We start from the raw sequence: 22,694 nt of genomic DNA on the forward strand, positions 1-22,694 counted from the left end.
AAGAAGATTCAAGTCCAACTAGTAGACACTACAAAATACGTAGGGGACCCATTTACTAAGAAGATGAGACAAAAGTAGCTTGGTTGCCACCTAGCGAGTATGAGTGTGCGTAGTTGTGATCATTGGCTTTAGTGCAAGTGGGAATTGTTGGAGTGATGCCCTAAAAGCCAATTTTGTAATATCAAATATTATGTAACAACTCCATATTAATTAATTAATAAAAAGAGCAATTTTTATGCATTTATGAGTTTTGCCTTATATTTTATAGATAATATACTATGCACTTAGTAGTACAGTCTAGTGGTATTCCTCTTCACTTGTAAGCGAGATGTCTTATGTTCGATTCTTACCAAAAAAAAAAAAATTTGGACAACATTATTTTTAGCCCATTGTGAGGCTAAGCCTACCCCTTCTTTGTAGTATATAATATTGTTTGTTAAAAAATACACACACACACACACACATAATATGAATGAGTCCACAAGACTAAATGTATGGAAACAATGTCTTAAACGAGATTATGGCAATGATACATGTATTCTTTAAGGCCATCTCCAACATATCCGGTTAGAGGGCCTAAAATAGCTTGAAATGACACGAAAGTTGTCTCTAATCGAGGGTTAGGCCAAAGGGCTCGTGGGCCCCACCGGGCCAAAAAAAGAGGAATTAGGCTAGCCAGCTAGCCCTAGGCCGGCCAAATATTTGAAACCAACGACTAGCTGACGTCAGTTACCATTGGATTTGATTTTTTTTTTTTTCGGCCAAAATTTTTTAAAAAAATTTAAAAAATTGTCATTTTTTTCCTATAAATACCTAAGCCACTCCTACACCATTTCTCACATCATTTTCACCATTCCGTACTATCTTACTTCATTCTATTTCAATTTTCACATTCTATTTTCTTACCTCTTCTAATAATCTTTCCTTCAATTTTTTCAATAATTTTCAAATGGCCACATTTGCAATGAAAGGTAGGGCTTGGACCCGAAAAGTGGATGAAGCTTCTTGCAACGCTTATAGATGGGTCTTGGAAGATAGTGTGAGGGGGAGTTCTCAAACAAGTGAAGGAGTTTGGACTTGTACGTCCAAAAAATACAATGATTTCTACAAAGGCACCACTCCGCCGAATACCCGAAACCATGAGAATTGTTCTTCAAGATGGAAGAAACATCTTCATCCAAGTTTGAATAGATGGCATCAAGTATTGTTAACGGCCACAAGTAGACATGAAAGCGGCACCAATTACTACGACGAAGTAAGTGCTTTCACAATTTATTTTAAATATTTAATTATATTACATTTATTTTCATAAATTAATTTCCTTTAATTTTTGTAATTATATTTTCTAAGTATGCCAAGCGGAGGAATTGTATATGGAGGACAACTCGAAACCCTTTTAGCATCACGGTTGTTGGGAAATTTGTAAAGGTTGGGTGTTATTTGAAGATCCACCTCAAGATAGAGTAGGTCCTATGCTGGTGTTTGGAATTGCATCCTCAGCTATAGATGGGGATGAAGATGGATCTCCTACCATTCAAGAAACCTAGGGCTATGGGACAAAACAAGGCCCGAAAATTGAAGGAAAAGGGCAAGGAAGGGCCAAACAAATACAAGAAGAGATGGACAATAGAAATATGCAAAAGAACACTTTGGATTACACTCTAATGAGTAAGGCCTATCTTGATAGGAAAAATAGGGAAATTATGGCCCGACGACAGTTGTTTACCTCCGACTATCATCCTGCAATGGCGTGATGATGATGATGATGATTATAGACTTTAAATTTAAGTTGTAGTTTTAAATTTAAATAATAAATTATGTTTGGCCCTATGACCCTTTAGCCCTCTCGGTTGAAGATGATTTTTTGTCACAGGGCTATTTTTGGTCTATGACCCTCTGGCCCCTCGGTTGGAGATGGTAAGAAATATGACCCTGCACCGTTTATTAAAATATTAATTTCTTAGAGGGCTATAGGGCTAAAATAAGCCCTCTGGCCCTCCTTCGGTTGGAGATGACCTAAACTACATGAAAGTATGCTATACAAATTAAATATTTAATTACATACACAATTTTCATTTTGATATAATTAACGAAACTTAAAAAAAAGGAAAGTCTCAAGTGAGTGAATTAAATGCCAAATATCCTACCTCTCTTGAAGCAATAACTAAGTTCAAATTCAAAATGTGATCCAACGGTTCAACTGATCCCAAAGCAGGCTACACAAACCGCGTCAAATCCTAATGGCGCCAAACCGATGACACTCTCAATCACACCCAATAAGTAAAGGGTTGTGATTTTCACACACCCTTAACTACTTTTCTCACACCCCTCCATATTTTTTAATACTTAATTTGTATCCTACTATTTAATCTTCCATATTTTCCTCCCTATTTAATCTTTCATTAATTACCATAAAAAAGTAGGAAGGGTATATATGGAAGATTAAATAGTAGGATACCAATTCAGTATTAAAAAATAGGAAGGAGTGTGAGAAAAGTAGTTAAGGGTGTGTGAAAATCACAACCCATAAGTAAATTGCAAAAGTATCCAATCACGTTCCCGACTTGTCTTTTAGGTTGATGTTATTTACAAATTTATTTTTACTTCTTACACACTCATCTTAATTTCCAACCGTTGAATTGAATAAATTAAAGAAGATCAACAAATAAAAATTAATAAGAGTGTGTTAGAAGTAAAATGAATGAATAACACTACTCTATCTTTATTTTTCTTTTACGCAGAAGGCGCGATTCTGTTATAAAAAAGATATTTTTATGAGTCCAAAACATGTGTTGGTATACTACATATTATACATAAGTGAAATATTATTTTAAATTTTTTTCTCTAATTTTATTATTAGATGTAGTGTACTAATTCGTGTTTCGGGTACCTTCAAATATAAGACGAGAATTTTTGGATGGACTTTTATGGAAGTTAATTCACAGGTCTTAGGTTTGATTCTTGTTAAAGATGAATTTGAACAATATTATTGCTAATCTATTGTGAGGCTAAACTCACCCTCTCCCTTTAGTGTAAATAATATAATTTGTTCAAAAAAAAATTCACATTACAAGTCGTCACTCAGTACTACAGTCTAATGGTTATAAGTGAAATGATCTTAGATTTGAATTTCATAAGTGAAAAATTTAATACTAAATTAGATTGTCTATTATGTGGCTTAACCAAACACCTTTCTTTTCTTTTGTTAGCGTAAAATATGTTGTTTTACCAGCGTCGGGCACTTACTCAGCAGTCAAAAACCCAAAGCAGGAACCAACCTTGATTTGGGCGGGAATTTTGAACAAAAATTTTACATGGAGGGAAAATTAAAGTAAAAAAATCAAAAGAAACCCTAATTCCCAGACGCACCCGCTTCAAATATTTTGTACTATATATAGATAACCCTCTCATTTCATCGTCTCCGTCCTGCGCCTTCTCTCTTGCACGAGACCTGCTCGACGAAATTCCCCAGAGGCAAAAAGCAAATTCAAGCACAGAAGAAGAAGAAAATGTACGTGGTTAAGAGAGATGGGCGGCAGGAGACCGTGCATTTCGACAAGATTACGGCACGCTTGAAGAAGCTCAGCTATGGCCTTAGCACTGACCACTGCGACCCCGTGCTAGTGGCCCAGAAGGTATGCGCTGGGGTCTACAAGGGCGTCACCACCAGCCAGCTTGATGAATTGGCCGCCGAGACTGCGGCTGCTATGACCGCCAACCACCCTGACTACGCCTGCGTCAGTCTCCTACTTTCCCCTTTCATCTTTCACATCTGTGTTTGTTTTTTTCTCCTGTGTTGCGTTTTTTAATTTTTAATATTTTAATTTCGGTTTTAATTAAGTATTTTATTTTTATGTCAATTTTGTCTAATAATTTGGGGATAATGAATATAATTGCTATCTTGTTAATTTTTCTGCCATTTCTAGTTTTTGCAGTTTAAATTTTTGTGTAAACATGTTTTGTTTTGCATTGTTCACTTCTCTGAGTATACCTATAGAATTTTATGACTTTTGATTGCTCCGATCGTTGTTTGATGGTCGACCTTTTGTGTTTTGTTCATAGTTTGACATAATGAATTGGTAGATTTCTTGAATTAATGTAAATTTGTCTAAAATTTGACGCAGTTGGCCGCCAGAATTGTTGTCTCAAATCTACACAAGAACACTATGAAATCGTTTTCAGAGACGTGAGTTTAATCAGGATTCATTACTATCTTTTATCTCTTTTGATTTTCATGTTGATTGAAGTGGATGATCGGTTGCAGGATCAAAATGATGTACAACCATGTGAGTGAGAGATCTGGGCTGAAAGCCCCTCTGATAGCTGACGATGTTTATGAAATCATCATGAAGGTAAACCACATTGCAAAATTGTGTTTATTAGTCTGAGTTTAGTTATGCGTGCATATTGTTTAAAAATATGAAGTGGCTTATGTTCCTTCAATTGTTTTTATCAAATTTTGTTTCAGAATGCGGCTTGTCTGGATAGTGAGATCATTTATGATCGGGACTTTGACTATGATTACTTTGGCTTCAAGACTCTTGAGAGGTCTTACCTCTTAAAGGTTCAAGGCAAGGTTGTGGAAAGACCTCAACACATGCTAATGAGGGTTTCTGTTGGGATTCACAAGGACGATATTGATTCTGTTATCAAGACATATCACCTGATGTCTCAGCGGTGGTTCACTCATGCTTCTCCCACCCTCTTCAATTCTGGAACTCCAAGGCCTCAGGTATGTTTAGTGTTGTGCATTGTTGTGAGAATGATTCAAAGTTATTATTTTGTTGTTAAATTTAGTTACATGATTCTTCCTGATTTGATTTTGCAGTTGAGCAGCTGCTTCCTTGTTTGCATGAAAGATGATAGCATTGAAGGCATTTATGATACCTTGAAAGAATGTGCTGTTATCAGCAAATCGGCTGGAGGAATTGGTGTCTCAGTTCATAACATCCGTGCCACAGGCAGTTATATTCGTGGAACAAATGGAACCTCCAATGGCATTGTTCCAATGTTGAGAGTTTTTAATGATACTGCCCGTTATGTTGATCAAGGAGGAGGCAAGAGGAAAGGTAGTGTAATCATTATATGGGGTTTAATGAAGTATATTTGAAATGAGCGTTAAAGTGGAACACTTTGTTTAATGCTTCTAGGTGCTTTTGCTGTGTACTTGGAGCCTTGGCATGCTGATATATTTGAATTTCTTGATTTAAGAAAAAATCATGGAAAGGTGTGTATGTCCACAACTCTTCTTTGAATGTGTATGCTAGTTTTGCTTTATCTTTTGGGGGTATACTACTTTATTTCCTATATTTAAAATGGTAGTAGAAATACTACTTTCAATAGATTCATGTTAGCCCATAAAATAATGGGTAATTTATTGTTTTGCAGGAAGAACACCGAGCCCGTGATCTTTTTTTTGCACTTTGGGTGCCTGATCTCTTCATGGAAAGAGTTCAAAATGATGGCAGTTGGTCATTGTTTTGTCCTAATGAGTCTCCAGGTTTGTCAGATTGCTGGGGTGAAAAATTTGAACGGCTGTACACCCGATATGAAAGAGAGGTACACACAAATTTTCCTTTGGCTGTATTTATAAACTTTGGATATCTTCTTTTCATTCTAGCCATTGGGAATTATTAACCAATGATACGCCTGCACAGGGGAAAGCCAAAAAGGTTGTACAGGCACAGCAACTTTGGTTTGAAATTCTTAAATCACAGATAGAAACTGGAACACCCTATATGCTTTTTAAGGTGATTTATTTACTTTGTAAAATCTGGGTTAAGCTTTGAATTCATCTGCTTTATTTATTTATTTAATGTTTTAATCCTCTTTTGTCCTCTTTTTTGTGTGCAATTGTTTTCGTTTTAGGATACTTGCAATAGTAAGAGTAATCAGCAAAATCTGGGAACCATAAAATCCTCTAACTTGTGTACTGAGATAATTGAGTATTCAAGTCCAACAGAAACTGCTGTATGCAATCTGGCATCAATTGCACTACCGCGATACGTGAGGGAGAAGGTGGGGCTTTTTGGTGTGCACTAACTTTAACGTATTCATTGTTAGTTTTAGCCATTTGAGCTCATGGTCTCATATCATATAAATTTTGATATTTCAGGGCGTCCCTGTGGAGTCACATCCATCTAAGCTTGTTGGTAGCAGAGGTTCCAAAAATAGATATTTTGACTTTGAGAAACTAGCAGAGGTCTGAATTCTTGTTGAAAATGCCAAAGTGTTCTTTTCTTCCTTTTCTTTTTGATATTCTTATTTTATGTTTTCTTGCTGTGTTTATTAGGTAACTGCAATTGTCACTGCAAACCTCAACAAGATAATTGATGTCAATTACTATCCTGTTGATAGTGCAAAGACATCAAATTTGCGACATAGACCAATTGGAATTGGGGTTCAAGGTCTTGCTGATACCTTCATTTTGCTTGGCATGGCCTTTGATTCACCTGAGGTATTTCCTCCCGTTACCTGTTTTGTTGATTTATTCAAAACAGTGTACAAGTTGGATTTTATAATTGGTTTTTCTTCGAACTGTAGGCTCAACAACTGAACAAGGACATATTTGAGACCATATATTACCATGCTCTCAAGGCGTCTTCCAAGTTAGCAGCAAAGGAAGGCCCTTATGAAACATATAGTGGCAGTCCTGTGAGCAAGGTACTAAATCTGAAAGGAGCTTGTCTTTGTAGTACGCTTCCTATACATAGTCCTATTTTCCTACTCTTCTTATGCATGCTAAAAAATTCTCAGGTTGACTGTAGATGGTTAAGGTTTAAGGTGGTTTGTGCAGAATATTCCTTTCCATTCATGTCATGGGAGTGAATAGCTAACCTTTTCGTTCATGCATATCTGCTTGATATCAGGCAGTAATGGTTTTATAGGCTAGAAAGTTGACATCTCAGTGATCTCACACAGTACTAGATATCAGATTCTAAGGTAGCTATTTATTGTTCAGGGAATTGTTCAGCCAGACATGTGGGATGTGACACCTTCAGATCGGTGGGATTGGGGTGCTCTTCGGCAGATGATATCAATGAATGGAGTCAGAAATTCTCTTCTTGTAGCCCCAATGCCTACTGCTTCAACTAGCCAAATTTTGGGGAACAATGAGTGTTTTGAGCCTTATACTTCGAATATATACAGTCGCAGGGTTTTGAGGTTTGCTTCAATTCTCATTCTGTTCATTTTTTTTTTTTTACATTTTTGCCCAGCTTTTTCTTTTTTGTTTTGGCTGAATATGGATTCTGTTTGAACTGTCTTCCCCTTTTCTCAGCGGTGAGTTTGTTGTGGTGAATAAACATCTTCTTCATGACTTAACTGAGATGGGTCTTTGGTCTCCTGCAATTAAGAATAATATCATCTATGAGGATGGCTCGGTTCAGAAAATTCCCGAAATCCCTGATGATCTGAAAGTCATTTACAGGTATGAACTTGTCATGCCCCTAATTTAGTCGTCTGTTAAATTGTTCGTCTAAATTTTCAAAGAATGATATGCTAATACGATTTTGCTTGTATCAGAACTGTTTGGGAGATCAAGCAAAGGACTTTGGTTGACATGGCTGTTGATAGGGGATGTTACATAGACCAGAGTCAAAGTCTTAATATACATATGGACCAACCCAACTTTGGGAAGCTTACTTCATTGCACTTCTATGCCTGGACAAAGGTACACATGCGCAAGAGAACACACATGTACTGTTTTTCGTTGTTACGATATCTACTATCTTGTAATCACGTACTAATATATTTTCTATCAAATACATTAGGGTCTGAAAACAGGGATGTATTATCTGCGGTCTCGTGCAGCAGCTGACGCCATCAAGTTTACTGTTGATACTACAATTCTCAAAGTAATCATCATTCAATGTCTTTTATTTTACTGTTGATTCCTAGAATTGAATATGGCGTTATTACTAACAACACTTGCTGGGGTGCGGGAATGAAATACAGGAAATGCCAGAGGTAGCAGAAGATGATGTTGGTACACAGAAGGCACAGATGGTATGCTCTCTGACAAACCGGGAGGACTGCATGTCCTGCGGAAGTTAGTTAAATGGAGTTTATGAATTTAACTTCGAAGTCTGATATTTATGGAGTTTGAAGAGACGACGGATTATCGTAGTTTGAGTATCAAGTCTAAATGAAGTGAAGATGCGTGTGTATAGTTGTAATACTGCTCCGCAACTTGTTAAAATGTCTCATGTAGTCTGTAAAATTGGACCTTTGATTCGCATTAATGATTATTAGCCATTTTCGTTATTACTTTCCGAGTTCGCGGGACTATTGCTGTAGAATTTTGTATTATACATGGAAGAATAATCTGCAATCTGCAATTCTGCATCAACCGCATCATCTACTCTTGCAATAAAACCCCTCGTAGTTTTGTACACAACTGCAAAAATAGTACTCCAACTGTAATGCAACAGGAGACACCAAGCTGTACCGTCTCCTGCACACCTTTGTCCGAAGAGATTGAGCCTTTGTCTTTTGCTTGTTCGTTGATTTTGTTACGCACTTTCTGTTTATGATGTTTAAGGTTTTGGTGGAGATCCAGGAACGAGTCTCTTGCCACAAAGGCGTGTGAGAACATGGCTACAGAAATTCAAACATGGCTATTTATGACCACAGTTTTCTTCGATCCAAAGATGTTGAATTTGTAAAGTGTAAAGATTAAGTTATGGTGTTTTTTAAGTTATCGCTTATTTATATGGACAATTGTGAACCCTATATAGCTCCATGAATCTCAATACGGTTTGAACCTAACCTTTACGAAAGACTAACACAAAACTGTTCGGTTGGTTTTTATATGCATATTTTCTACCTTTTTTTGTCTGTTATTTAGTCATCATTTTGTGTTGAACTGTTAGGTTTAATGTGTTGTGTGAGTTTTGTAAAGATTACGTTTTGAGAAGAATACATAAATTTTATGGTGGAAACTTGAGAAAACCGGACAATTGTTGAGTGACCGCCTGATCTATGTTGAACCTGTGCAAATTTGGATAATTTGGGCTTGTTGAGTTCGACTGATGAGCTATGTTATTCAAATTTGAATGATATGGGCTTGTTGAGTCGTGATATTGGCATTTTCTAGTTTAATTGGGCAGGTGCAATTCAGCCCAATCAGTGAAGTCATCCCGATGACTTCTTTTCCTAATCTATTTGGTGGATTAGGGTTTCTATAAGGATTTGGTTTTAACTTTTTTTGGCATGTGGAATGAAAAAAATGAAGGCATATTTAAGAGAGAACGGCAAAATAAGACGGGAGAATATATAGACCGCACACACCTACACACAAAACAGATCGTCGATGCACATATAGAGAGAGAAGCCGAAAGCCTGAGGAGAAATTGGAGGGATTCAAACTTTATCGTGGAGTCGAGATTGAAATTTGGTTGTTCTTTCTATTTTTTCAAATTTAATCATGTTGTCATTAATTTTTAATTTTTTTTGGCTAAGACTATGATGTAACTTAAGTATTTTATTTTTATTTTTATAAAACCTCGACGGTATAAGGGGAATTTTATTAAATCAAAAAAAGGGTACACCTACCAGGAGGATATAAACCTAACTTCTCATAATACAAGAAAAAAATGATAAAAAATACATGGAAAGAAAGGGGGACATAAACCTTACCGTTCTAGAAACAAAAACAATAAAGATACGAGGAAAAGAGGTGGGACGTGAAACCTAACTCCTCTAAACCTAAAGGTCTAAACCTGCAAAACAGAACAAACAACATCACAAGGTTAAGAAAAAAGAAGATAAGAAAGTGAGACAAACCTATATGCCGAGATGCACATTAATTTGAGAAGCAGAAGCCAGGCAAGCCAGCATAGTTTGAAAACAAAGCAGCACCAATCGCCATTGGAGGGGAATCATCCCATACCAAAGTTGGAGAAGACAAGCCCATATTAGCAAAAGAGTCCACAACTACATTTCCTTCGCGATATAGGTGAGGCATAGGAAGTCATCTTCTGAATGTGGTCCAAACAAATAGACCATTGCGTATGAAGAGGCCAATGAGGATTAAAATTAGTCGATTAGAGGGCAGAAATAACACTAGAAGAGTCACTTTCCAGCCTAAGACAATACCAACCCCATTGATATGCAAACTTTATGCCAATAATAACTGCTGATAATTATGCAAAAAAAGAGTTGCAATGACCAATCCCTTGGCAGAAACCACCAAGAAACTGACCATGGCAATCTCAAAAAACTCCCCCACAAGTAGCATGACTAGGATTTCCTTTAGACTAAGTTTAATCCAAGGAAATCAAGGAGAAGACCAAAGCACATGAAAAATAGTTGACACCTTGTGAGGGATAGGTGGGATCCCCAGATAAGAAATGATACGAGCGTCAAAACCCTAAGAATAACCAGGAATAAACTTCTCACCATGAATGATCCCAGAATTGATAGACATACAAAAACGATGAAAATAGATTGGGTGACCCTCGAAAATAAACTTATTTTGAGCTTTCCAAATAGCCAACATAGTAGAACGACCTGCAAAAATCCAGAAAACAACCAAGGAATCTGAAAACGGAAAAGAGGTACCAAATTTACATGCTAACCACCTCCAAAGCTGCCTAGATATCCGACACTCGAAGAAAAGATAAAAAGTAGATTCCTCAGAGATATGACATAAACAACAATTGGATGCCAGAGAAATACCACTTCGCTATAGTGCACCTTCGGTAGGAAGTTTGTCATGAAAAAGCAGCCAAGCCAAAATAGACAGTAGAGGCATAATAAAAGGTCGCCAATAACCTTGGCCCAAGCACAATCACTGCGTTTTTTTTCCGAATAAGATGATAACTAGAAGAAAAGGAAAATTTTCGAGTCGATGTAACTTAACTATGAATGCTTGCATAAGTGATTAATTTATTTCATCTTTGCATGGTTAGTGCTTGTACTATACTTAATGCTTGTTATTAATTGGCCACTAATTGTTTGATTAAAAGAATTATGTTGAAAGCTGAGCAAGCCAATACTTGAACAAGAAAGCTGAACTTGGTGGGTAAAACCTCCCTTGGGTACGAAGTAAGCCATGTCACATCATAATTCCTGGCTTTGGGCAATGCGACATGTTCACTGAATAAGAGAAAAAGGAAAAGGAAAAGAATGTAATATGTGTTGGTTGGCTTTATAACATAGGAGATCTTACACCAGAAGGGTATACAGTTAGTCTATGAGTTGCAAGACAAGATGCGAAACTTTAGTTAGGAAGAGGCTCAAAGATCTTGAAAAAGAACGAGTGAGGACTTGTCCAATCTCTCTTGTGAGGAACCAAGCTCAAAGCTCAAAAAGAATAAGGCAATGGATTGTCAGGATCCCATGGATCGAAGGGGCTATTTCATTTGCATGATAGTTCTGCTTTTTATGGCCTCCAAGTCTTCAGCTGGTACTGGTGCCTGCGGCAGCGCCTCTTGAACCTTCGGTTGTTGTTATTGTTATTGTTCAACTTAGTTAAAAGTCGTCTCCTACATTTGAATTGCCGAAGCAAGAGTGGTTTTCCTTAGAGATGAACCATGCTCTATTGGTTTGGTGGTTGCTACCAAGACGATTTCTTTATGCCCATCAGAATGCTAATCTACAATAAATGATATAATCGATCACTGATCTAAATTGAGTACCTCTATAGGATGGACCTCAACAAAAAACTGAAGAGTAATGACAACAAGTGATTGAGTTTATCGGAACTAATAACCTACGAGATTATGTAGGATTATACATAAATGATCCTTTTATGGGTCTCACTTTTGCCCTACGTCTCATGATGAGTACAGTTTACTATGCAAGTAAAGAGATCTAAGAGAGCTAATAGTGTGTGGACTTTGCCTGCTCCTTTCTTTAGACTTGCAGTAAAGTTGAACAAATGCCATAAATTACAGAGTTAACTGGGAAGATTTCATTATGGTTTGTTTAGTGTTTAGTGTTTTCCATGGAACGTAATGGTTTCTTCTTCTAAATCCATAACAAGGAATAGAGCGGGTTGATGGTGAGGAACACAACTAGTATAACTCGAGAGAGTATTGGTGAGATTAGGAAAAATAACTATCAACATGCTAGGTGATTGAGTATTAATAAACTAGAGAGGTTTGGGTGGGATTAGCTAGGTAAAATTGGTGTCCTAGCGTTTTATTAATTTCGCTTTTTTTTTAATTGGTTTATTTACTTGTCATAATTCATTCATACAACCCCTTTTGTCACTTCAATCCTTGTTCGTTTGCTTTTAAATTACGTTGGTAAGTAGGTTAACTCGATCATTGGCGTAACGATACTCTACTACTACTTTATTAATTGAACGATATTGTGCACTTGCAATTGTTTCAACAAGTTTTTGGTGATGTTGCCTCAAATCTTGTTTAATTTATTTTGCTTTTGTGATTTTCATTTATTTTATTTTTTCGTTATTTTGTTTTATATTTTTTCGGTGCATTCTCTCACTCGTAATCATTGTTTCTTGTAGGTGACTGACTAGCACACGATCATCGCATTGCAAACTAGTTTAATTTGAACCTAAAATTGAGCAAAACCTTTGTGCAATCTGAAGGAAACAAAGAGAAGAGAGAAGAAGGATCGGCAAGAGAAGAAAATGATGTTGATACAGAACGACACAATATGAGACCTTGATAACCCGACTATTCCAATGTTACAGTCAAGCATTGTCTTGTCCGATGTTGCTCAATATTATGAGTTGAAGAATATTCACTCTAATATGGTGTCATCCTTCTATGGTTTGAGTATTGAAGATCCATAGGCTCATATTAGAGATATTTTCAACGTGGTATCGGATGATGATCTTTCCTTATACTGTGAAAGACAAAGCAAAGACATAGTTAAAATCCTTGTGGTCTGGATCCCTAATTACTTGGAATGACATTCAAATCAAGTTCTTGGGGGAAGTTCATTTCAACTCAGAAGAGGGATGAACTGAGAGACAAGATTATGCAATTTACTCAATTGGCAGATGAGACATTTTTTTAAGCTTGGGGATGATTCAAGAATTTGTTGGTCAAGTGTCCTCACCATGGCTTGTTGACTCTAGTTTTCATGCGTATTTTGTATAAGGCGCTCACTGTTTCAAGTAAGGCTACAGTTAAACAACTATGCAGGTAGATCTATTAGGAATAAGATGGTCAATGACTGTTAAACATTGTTTGATACTTTAGCTCTTGAGATTCAACACCGAAGAGGAAAGTTACACACTTCAAACCGGATATCCAGGTGGACATCAAAATCAAGGCGTGTGCTAGCCGACACTTAAAAAGTGATGAAGTCATAAAGTGTAGATGATGTGAATAAATTCAAAACCAAAGTCTAAGACTAAGTTAAACTAATAGTGAGAGTGTGCAGTGTGAGATGTACTCATATTACAAAGTATGTAATGTTATAGCATAGATAAAAGTACAGTAAAAGAAGACTATGCCCATCCTAGGAATGATGGATATTTGTACAAATATAGGAAATAAAATTCCTACATCTATTAGAGTGTATGTCATAACCGCCTAAAATCCCTCGCTTGCCATATAAACCCAACTGCTAAGTTTTGAAGGGGCGCAAACGGAAAGTGTAAGTGGGCCAAAATAATGGTTTATAAAACGTTTGGTTTTCTCAACATACTATCTCCTTGCTGTAAAACCTGTATAGTTTCAAAATCATACTACACAAGTATGAAATCAAGTACCGTATAAAATAATTATTTCCAAGTATACGGTAATGTTGGAGATATGCCCTGAAAGTCAATCTTTGGAAGACACCTGTTAGAACAATGTTTGTATGTGTAGATAACTCTAATACATCAAAAGGGCAAAGTCACTCATTAGGACTATCTCAATAAACGATATACGTCCAAAATAGTGAATCCATGGATAATGGATCGATGGAAGAAGTAATCTAATGATGTTAGATTGCAAAGATCTTCTTCACATAACCATATGTCCAAAAGGTTCCTGGTCATAGGATTGTCAGAGGGACACTGACAAAACATAGGCCATTATATACTATGTCCTCTTCAAATGGGAAGGATGGAAAATCTTAAGCCATTCGTGTAGTGACACTAAGACAAATATGTAGGTGCTCAATAAGGGAATGAGTTCACTGAACACAATCAAACGAGAGTGCTTGCATGGAGGTCTACTCACATGTCAAGCAAGTAACTCTACTGGTTGGAATAATGTAAGTAATCCTTTGACCTGAGACATCATAGTTGTTTTGGGGATACGTTGTTGATCATTTGATAATGAGACGTGACCACATCTCATCTTGGATATGTTTTATGCATTGTTGGGGTCAGTGTTTTATTCTTAGAGGCATGTGAATGATCAACCAGGGATCTCTAATTCTCCTTATGAGAGGAAGAATACTCTAAGGTATGATTCAGGAATCTTCGACCGAAGTATCAAGTGTAATGATGAAAGGCGTTCCTATACTACTCAATTGAATCATATAACTAGTATAATCACATTAGGGGCTTGACATTAAGTATCCATACCCTAGTAATGTGATTGTGAGTATTGTATTAGAGAAGGATCGAATTACATTGTAATTCCAATTGAATAGGTTCTCCGACCAAATTCTACATTAGCTTGGGTAGCTATGATATATGGTTAGATGTCACTCATGGCTTGTGGGTTCTTCTAGATGATTAAATAAGTAGTCATCAAAGAAGAAGGGGAATTAAAAGTAAGTTTTAATTCATTGAGTGATTGGATAAATACTAATCAATTGGATTGGTACCAATCACCTCACCGCCTCGCTAATTAGAACCTAAAACAATTGTACACCGATATACTCTTGTGGTGAGACAACTAAAGGATGATGGAATTTATTAATTGGATTAATTAAGTGCTATGATTAATTAGAAAGTTTAAAGAAATCATAGAAGCGATTAAAGATCGTTTCGGGCTTAAATAAAAGTTCGGGTTCATTCGGGCCCATCGGGCCCAAACCCAATGAGCTTTTTATTCAAGCATAGGATGACTTGAAATGATAAAAACCCAAAGTCCAAACCTACACTAAGGGGCCGGCCAAAGATGAGGAAAGAAGAGAAAGAAAGAGTCAATTAGTTGACTTACTTCTTTTACCTTTATAAAGAGAGTTGAACAAAAAAATTTCATTAGGGCTTTTGTGTGAACTTTTCAACAAGAAAAAAACAATTCTCTCTCTCTCTCTCTCTCTCTCTCTCTCTACACACATACATAGCCGGCCACCAAGAGGAGAAATAGCTAATCATCTCTTCTCCTTTTGGTTATTCCAACATCTATCTCACTACACTAGTGGGTGTGGATCTTTAGAGGTCTTTTACTTTGGAGACTAGAGGAGAATCAAAGGAGTTCCAAATCTATCAAGGTGGAGGAAACAAGGAGGGAGGCTAGACTCAAGGAGTTCCAAGAACAAAGAGCTTGGAGGTGGTCCATCCTTGGTTTAAAGTCTAGATCAAGAGGTATAAAACTCAACCTTCACTTTGTTCTTCAATATTTTGTTTGATGCATCATATATGAACCTATGCTTCTTGAAGGGGATTTGCATGACTATAGCTTTCCGTTGCTTATGTATATAAATTTAGAATTGTATATGCATGCTAGTCACTAGAAATCCCAATATAAATCTCATTATTTCCGTTTAGGTAAACCATAATATCTGAGCAAGTTGCAATAGTATATAATATGCTTTTCTTAAATCATACCATGTAACAGTATGAAAATCAATTACCATAAAATTAAAATATTCAAATGTACGGTAAACCACAATATCTCAACTATATAAAATAGTATGCTCATCAATTATCACAATTACGCAGACACACAAGTCCATGCAGAGAATAGCTACATGGAACATGCTTTGTAATAATCTACGCTCAAGTACTACATACACGTGAAGTTGGTGCTAAGCATATCACATACGAGTCTTAGTTGTCTATTGCAAACTGGTGCATGTTGGCACCTATAATGGATCCATAGCGAGCGTAATGGTGTGATGTGAACATACACGTGAAAGCATGACATGATGTAATAACGCTTTATCAAAAGCATTCAAGGAAGCTAAATATACAATCTGCTTGAAAATAAGCCCACTTACTAAAAAAAATAAAACAAAGCCCACTCATTGACTGATACTTAGTCGGGTTGTAGCTTCCTTGCCCTACACTTTTGTTAAAAAATCCTAGAAAAGCTTTCCTAAAGTAAAACACCCTTTACTTAGAAAACTAATCGGAAACTGCGAAGATTATGGCAAAACAGGGCTCGAACTATCGAAATCGGGGTCCGAAAACCCCTGACCACCATCGTACGCCACTGCACGAGCTGGTGGCTGAAACTGTTGCTGAAAATAGAATATATTGTCACAATAAATGAAATATTTTATCAAAGTTAATAGAATATACCTGAAATAATATGACCCGAATTTAGAAACAGGTTAGGATTGGGTTGGATACAAGGTTAATGAGTCGGGTCAGACCGGGTTTGAGTTCTAGTCATTGAATCTGAACTTAGTTTTCAGGTTGAGTCGACCTGGTTCCAAGTCGCGAGTCCCCTGATTTTTGCAGAAATTCATTGAAAAACAGTGAGCTCCTATTAGCTCCAAAACTCAACCTTTTCACGCCAAATTTTTACTAAAAGGAAGATAAATGAACGAGGAGTTCTATTTTACCTTACCCAGGTTGAAATAGTGGCCAGAGTGGCTGAAAAATGTCCCAAAGGCATCAGAAAACTCTGGAGCTCTTAACCTCATTGGTTCGAGCTTATTCTCCTCGAATCACGCTAAGCAACGAGTTTGGTGATGCTTAGGAGGTCGTGGAGAAACAGATGATGGTGGTTTGGTGTTCGATTTCTTGAAGAAAGTGGTGATGATTTGTTGTGTTTGGTTTTGGAGAAAGAGGACAAATGACAAAAACAAGAAAAGGTCCAAAATGGTGAAAGTACCAAAATACCCTTGATGTTTTGTGCTTTGTACACTCTTTGTTTTAGCTTCGAATTCTGTTCCACTTGTGCTCACGTATTCACATTGATGAGTACTATAAGAATATGACAAGAACGGAGACAAAATATGATTTAACTCAAATGTCCACATAGGATTCCAGTTGGCCCTACATGGGCATTTTTGTTATTTCTCACATTTAAGGAATACAATAAACAAAATTAGGGACATGTCATCACGTAATGCATGCCAAAATTTTTGAAATAAATAATTCTAATGCTTTTGCTTCTAAGATGCAGGTTGATGTTATTGCTAGTAAATTGGATATCTTGCTTGCTATGAACGAGAGATTGCCTTGTTCGGTTGATGATCATCCCGCCATCTTTTGTCCTTACGGAGTCGACTTTTCATAATTTGTGGATGAACAAGTAAACATGGTGACTACTTAAGGACGTCCCAACAATGACCCATACTCCAACACTTATAATCGATAATGGAGGGATCGCTCAAATTTCTCATGGAACAACACTCAAAAAGTGCAAAAGCTGCCATTGAGCTTGTATGTACTTTCCTCTTATTATGTCATCCACTCTCCTTAAATATTCCTTTCATCTTTTTTTCATTCAACATGCTAAAAAGAAGTTAAATCAGAATCCTTATGGAAAAATCCCCCAAATAGATTAAGAAAATCACTCATTGGCTTGAATTGCACCAGCCTAATTAAACTAGAAAACGCTAATAGATCGACTCAACAACCTCAAATCATCCAAATTTGCACTGGCCAACATAGCTTATGTGGCCCAACTCAACAATTTTTTGGGTTTCCAATTATTTGCTCAAAGCAGTGCCCTAAAAATCGGTCTAGGCGGCGTCTAGGCACTAGCTAGCCACCTGCATTAGTTTGTAATCGGAAGAAAAAACGGACAATGTATTTGGCGAAGCCTAAGCGGTCAGATCATAAAGTCAGTTTTGCTTTTACTTTTTTTATTTTATTTTTAAAAGCAACTTAAATAATTAATTTTTCTTAGCGTTTCTTTTTCTCTCCTTTGCCACCTCTCTTTTCTATTTCTCCTCACTTAATTTTCCTCTCCTTGCTTGCAGCACCCTTATCTCCTTCTCTTCATTCTCAATTAGCCAAACCGGAGCCACCATCCACCACTCTAATCGGTCAGAACCACCGTCCCTTCTATTTTGTGTTTTGGTGCTGTTTTGAGTCTTTTGGTTTGTTTTGGTGTTTTAAAGTTTAGTTTTGCATTCTTTGAGTCTAGTATAGTGTTTTAAACTTGTTTTTACGTATTTGAGTCAGTTTTCAAGTGATTTTGCAATCCCTCCTAATCCCCGGCCTAGAACGATCCCTACTTACATACTTACTACAACTGTCACAAGAGGGTTTTAAATTAACCCTCTTTTTATCAATTGAGCACTCTAAAGATCTCGAAACTCTTGAGGTCCAAGAAGTTGTTGCTTCACTCAAGGGGTTTGAGCAAATGCTTGATTTATATGCTGAAACTTCCACTGAGAGAGCATTTGCAAGTTTAAATGTGGTAACTAAGGGTTCTAGAAGTGGTGGATTCTCTGGAAATAAAAAATTTCAAAGGAATTGGAAGCCAAGAGTTCGGGATCATAAGCCTAACTTTGTTCATAGACAAAACAATGCTCAGAGAAATTGGGATAACATGCCTAATTATACTCAGAAGAAAAATATCACTCAAGGAGATTGCAAATTGTGTGATAGGTTTCACTATGGGAAATGTTGGTATGAGGGTAAACCAAAGTGCACAGGTTGTGGCAAACCAGGTCATGCTATGAAAGATTGTCATGAGAATAAAGCAGTGCAGAAGGTTAATTATGCAAGGCAAATGGGAGAAATAAGATCCTTATTCTATGTCTGCAATGCAGTGATTGATGTGAAAGTGAACAACTCTTGGTATATTGACAGTGATTGTAGTAACCACATGATTGGCGATGAGAGGTTATTAGTCAATATCCAGAGAAATTTGATTTCTAAAGTGAAGATGGGGATTGGAGAAATTGTTTAGGTAGCTGGAAAGGGAACCCTGGTAATTGATGCGTTAAATATATAAGCACACAAATTAACCCTCTTTTTATCAGTTGTAGTAAGTATGTAAGTAGGGATCGTTCTAGGCCGGGGATTAGGAGGGATTGCAAAATCACTTGAAAACTGACTCAATTACGTAAAAACAAGTTTAAAACACTATACTAGACTCAAAGAATGCAAAACTAAACTTTAAAACACCAAAACAAACCAAAAGACTCAAAACAGCACCAAAACACTCAAAACTGCCTTAAAAACACTATCTGGGCAGTTTTGAACACTAGACACAACTTTGGACGAAAATTGGTTTTAACTTGACCTAAGACACTTAAAAACACAAACTAAAGTGATTTCTAACTACAAAGTAAAGGGGGATTGGTTTTGGACGAATTTAAAAACGAAACAAACTTTTTGAATTAGAACAGATTGTAAAACGAATTTGATGGAATTGAATGGATGGGAAGCTAGCTAAGGGGTTCATCTCCACACATGTTATACTTGCACACAAAACGATTTCTAATTGCTTTTCAATAAACCATGAATTCTCAACGCCCTAGATTAACCGTGAATTGCACTAATTAACCCTCAGATTTTCCTAACGTTATTGAATTGGATGATTGCATACGACAACCCAAAACATTCCCCACAAGTCCCCTACATGATTGCATAATAGAGATACAAGCAAGAATCATTAAGTTCTATGAAAACCATAAGCATTGACGAAGCACTTGTTACTATGATTGCATGAAACTTATGCCAAGAATTTACTGAACGCGATTGAGATCATCAACCTTTACTACTTGTGGATATAATTCCATAACGATTAGGTGAAATTTCCTTATATCCTAGCATCCAATTTATGCATGATAATTAAGCGTGCACTCTTAACCAACACACACAAATCAATTTAATTCACATAGATAAGTAAATTGAATTCACAACTTATGAAACACAATTAGAAGTAATCAAATCATATCGCAAGCATAAACATGTATTTCGAATCCCCCCCTAGCCAAGGGGGGGTTTAGTTCCTCATACGTACAAAACAAAGAGAATTGAATTTAAGCATTGAAATCAAGGAGAGGAAAACACCTAAAAATTCCAACAACTCAAACTTGAATTGTATGAACGTTTAAGCCCTCTTCTCCTCCTCTTTGTTGCGGCACAAGGGTTTGTTGTGAGTTTTGGGGGTTATGGATGGTGTAGAATGATGTGTTTAGGATAGGGATGGATGTAGGGGATGGCAAGGCTTATTTTTGGGCAGAAAATATGAAGAATGGTGAAGTATGGATATGTTATAGAGAGGGGATGAATTTCTGGCGTGAATTGGTGAATGAATATAAGGAAATTTCACCTAATCGTTATGGAATTATATCCACAAGTAGTAAAGGTTGATGATCTCAATCGCGTTGAGTAAATTCTTGGCATAAGTTTCATGCAATCATAGTAACAAGTGCTTCATCAATGGTTATGGTTTTCATAGAACTTAATGATTCTTGCTTGTATCTCTATTATGCAATCATGTAGGGGACTTGTGGGGAATGTTTTGGGTTGTCGTATGCAATCATCCAATTCAATAACGTTAGGAAAATCTGAGGGTTAATTAGTGCAATTCACGGTTAATCTGGGGCGTTGAGAATGCATGGTTTATTGAAAAGCAATTAGAAATCGTTTTGTGTGCAAGTATAACATGTGTGGAGATGAACCCCTTAGCTAGCTTCCCATCCATTCAATTCCATCAAATTCGTTTTACAATCTGTTCTAATTCAAAAAGTTTGTTTTGTTTTTAAATTCGTCCAAAACCAATCCCCCTTTACTTTGTTGAGTCATAGTAGTTAGAAATCACTTTAGTTTGTGTTTTTAAGTGTCTTAGGTCAAGTTAAAACCAATTTTCGTCCAAAGTTGTGTCTAGTGTTCAAAACTGCCCAGATAGTGTTTTTAAGGCAGTTTTGAGTGTTTTGGTGCTGTTTTGAGTCTTTTGGTTTGTTTTGGTGTTTTAAAGTTTAGTTTTGCATTCTTTGAGTCTAGTATAGTGTTTTAAACTTGTTTTTACGTATTTGAGTCAGTTTTCAAGTGATTTTGCAATCCCTCCTAATCCCCGGCCTAGAACGATCCCTACTTACATACTTACTACAACTGATAAAAAGAGGGTTAATTTGTGTGCTTATATATTTAACGCATCAAATTTTGGCGCCGTTGCCGGGGATTAGCAAACTTGCTAATCCCTTGTGTTTGTGTCGTGTCAAAGTGTGTCTTAAGGTCAAGAGTCTAGTGTGTGTATTTGTTCTTTCTTTTTATTTTTGTGTTTGCCGTGCATAATCCGATTGCTTTTGTTTGTGTGCCGTGACCTACTGCTTGTTTTGGGTGTGTTTGCCGTGCTTCTAAGAGAGTTGCTAAATTCTTTTGTTTCATTGTTCTAGGTACAAGTGTATGACTCGTAGTTCTCACCCCGTTTGTGAGAATATCTTGGAGTTTGACGACGATTTTGAACGAACTTTGAGAAGAAAGAGGAAGCAACCAGAACCTAATCCACCTAGTTCTAGTTCTGAGGCCGAATCTGAAGAGGAAGAAGTGGAGGAAGAAGAACAAGTCATGGCGGTGGAGAATCGAACAATCAAGGAGCTTTCCGCTTCGGGATTGGACAATGCCGCACCCCTATGTATTCAATACCCTAGGGCGGCTCAAGGCAAGACTGATGAGTTCGAATTGAAGTCAAGCTTGCTGCATCATATTCCTAAGTACCATGGGCTGTCCATGGAAGATCCAAACAAGCATTTGAAGGAGTTTGAAGTTGTATGCTCAAGCATGACACCCATTAATGTTGATGGGAATATTTTGAAGATGAAAGCTTTTCCATTCTCTCTTGTGGAAAAGGCTAAGGATTGGCTTTATGAATTGGCACCCAGGACAGTGACTTCTTGGGAAAGCATGAAGAGAGCGTTCTTGGAGAAGTTCTTCCCTACTTCAAGAGTCATTCTCTTGAGGAAGAAAATTAGCGGAATCCAACAAAGTCAAGGAGAATCTTTTCCGGCATACTATGAGCGTTTTAAAGCCCTTGTTGCATCATGTCCTCAATATCAAATGAAGGAGGAGCTTCTCTTTCAATACTTCTATGAGGGCCTTCTTCCCATTGAAAGGCAAATGCTCGATGCTTCGGCGGGAGGTGCATTGGTGGACAAAACACCCAGGGATGCCAAAACTCTCATTGCTAATCGAGCACTCAATGCACAACAATATGAAGGTGTTGGGCAAAGGGACCCCCCACGGCAACAATTGAATGAGGTAAGTTCTCAATCCGATATTCAATCTCAATTAGCTAATCTTACTTCTATTATGTCTCAGATGGCCGAAGGAATGAAGATACAAGGACCAATTGTATGTGGTGTATATTCTATCCAAGGACACCCTTCGGAAATGTGCCCTCAATTGATTGAGAATGGGGGATGGGAAAGTGCAAATTCCATTGGATTTCCAAGCCAAAATCAGCCAAGGAATGATCCATATTCCAACACATACAATCCGGGGTGGAGAGACCATCCCAACTTCAAGTGGAGGGAGCCTCAACAACTTCAACAATAAGGAGGCTTTAGACAACAACCCCCGGGGTTTTACACCAAAACCTACGGCAATGATCCAACCCCACCCCAATCTGCCCAAAACAATCAAGGTACGTCTTTAGATAATGCTACAATTCTTAAGTTACTTACCAATT

At 37.1% G+C, this 22,694-nt stretch overlaps 1 protein-coding gene and 1 non-coding gene across 2 annotated transcripts; one reads left to right on the forward strand and one right to left on the reverse strand.

Moving 5' to 3' along the window:
- The first annotated feature begins 3,269 nt into the window (after window positions 1-3,269).
- LOC103961828 (ribonucleoside-diphosphate reductase large subunit) lies at window positions 3,270-8,268 on the forward strand. Its single transcript, XM_009374444.3, has 17 exons — window positions 3,270-3,737; window positions 4,125-4,186; window positions 4,265-4,352; window positions 4,469-4,732; window positions 4,829-5,069; window positions 5,151-5,227; window positions 5,389-5,559; window positions 5,658-5,750; window positions 5,869-6,018; window positions 6,116-6,202; window positions 6,293-6,457; window positions 6,544-6,663; window positions 6,962-7,164; window positions 7,280-7,429; window positions 7,525-7,672; window positions 7,773-7,856; window positions 7,957-8,268. The coding sequence occupies exons 1-17, from the start codon at window positions 3,510-3,512 to the stop codon at window positions 8,053-8,055; spliced, it is 2,430 nt and encodes an 809-aa protein (XP_009372719.2). The 5' UTR covers window positions 3,270-3,509; the 3' UTR covers window positions 8,056-8,268.
- Window positions 8,269-12,939: 4,671 nt separating this feature from the next.
- LOC125476259 lies at window positions 12,940-13,046 on the reverse strand. The gene has a single exon (XR_007257560.1). It is a non-coding gene; the product is annotated as a small nucleolar RNA R71 (small nucleolar RNA).
- Between the last annotated feature and the right edge of the window lie 9,648 nt (window positions 13,047-22,694).

Source organism: the organism of the source record quoted next, unplaced genomic scaffold (assembly GCF_019419815.1).
Source record: "Pyrus x bretschneideri cultivar Hongxiangsu unplaced genomic scaffold, Pyrus_bretschneideri_v1 Contig18, whole genome shotgun sequence".
NCBI lineage: Eukaryota > Viridiplantae > Streptophyta > Magnoliopsida > Rosales > Rosaceae > Pyrus > Pyrus x bretschneideri.

Coding starts and splice junctions, on each gene's coding strand:
- LOC103961828 (XM_009374444.3), top strand. CDS start 3,510: ATGTACGTGGTTAAGAGAGATGGGCGGCAGGAGACCGTGCATTTCGAC. Junction 4,187..4,264: donor ATGAAATCGTTTTCAGAGAC/GTGAGTTTAATC, acceptor GATCGGTTGCAG/GATCAAAATGATGTACAACC. Junction 5,228..5,388: donor TAAGAAAAAATCATGGAAAG/GTGTGTATGTCC, acceptor ATTGTTTTGCAG/GAAGAACACCGAGCCCGTGA.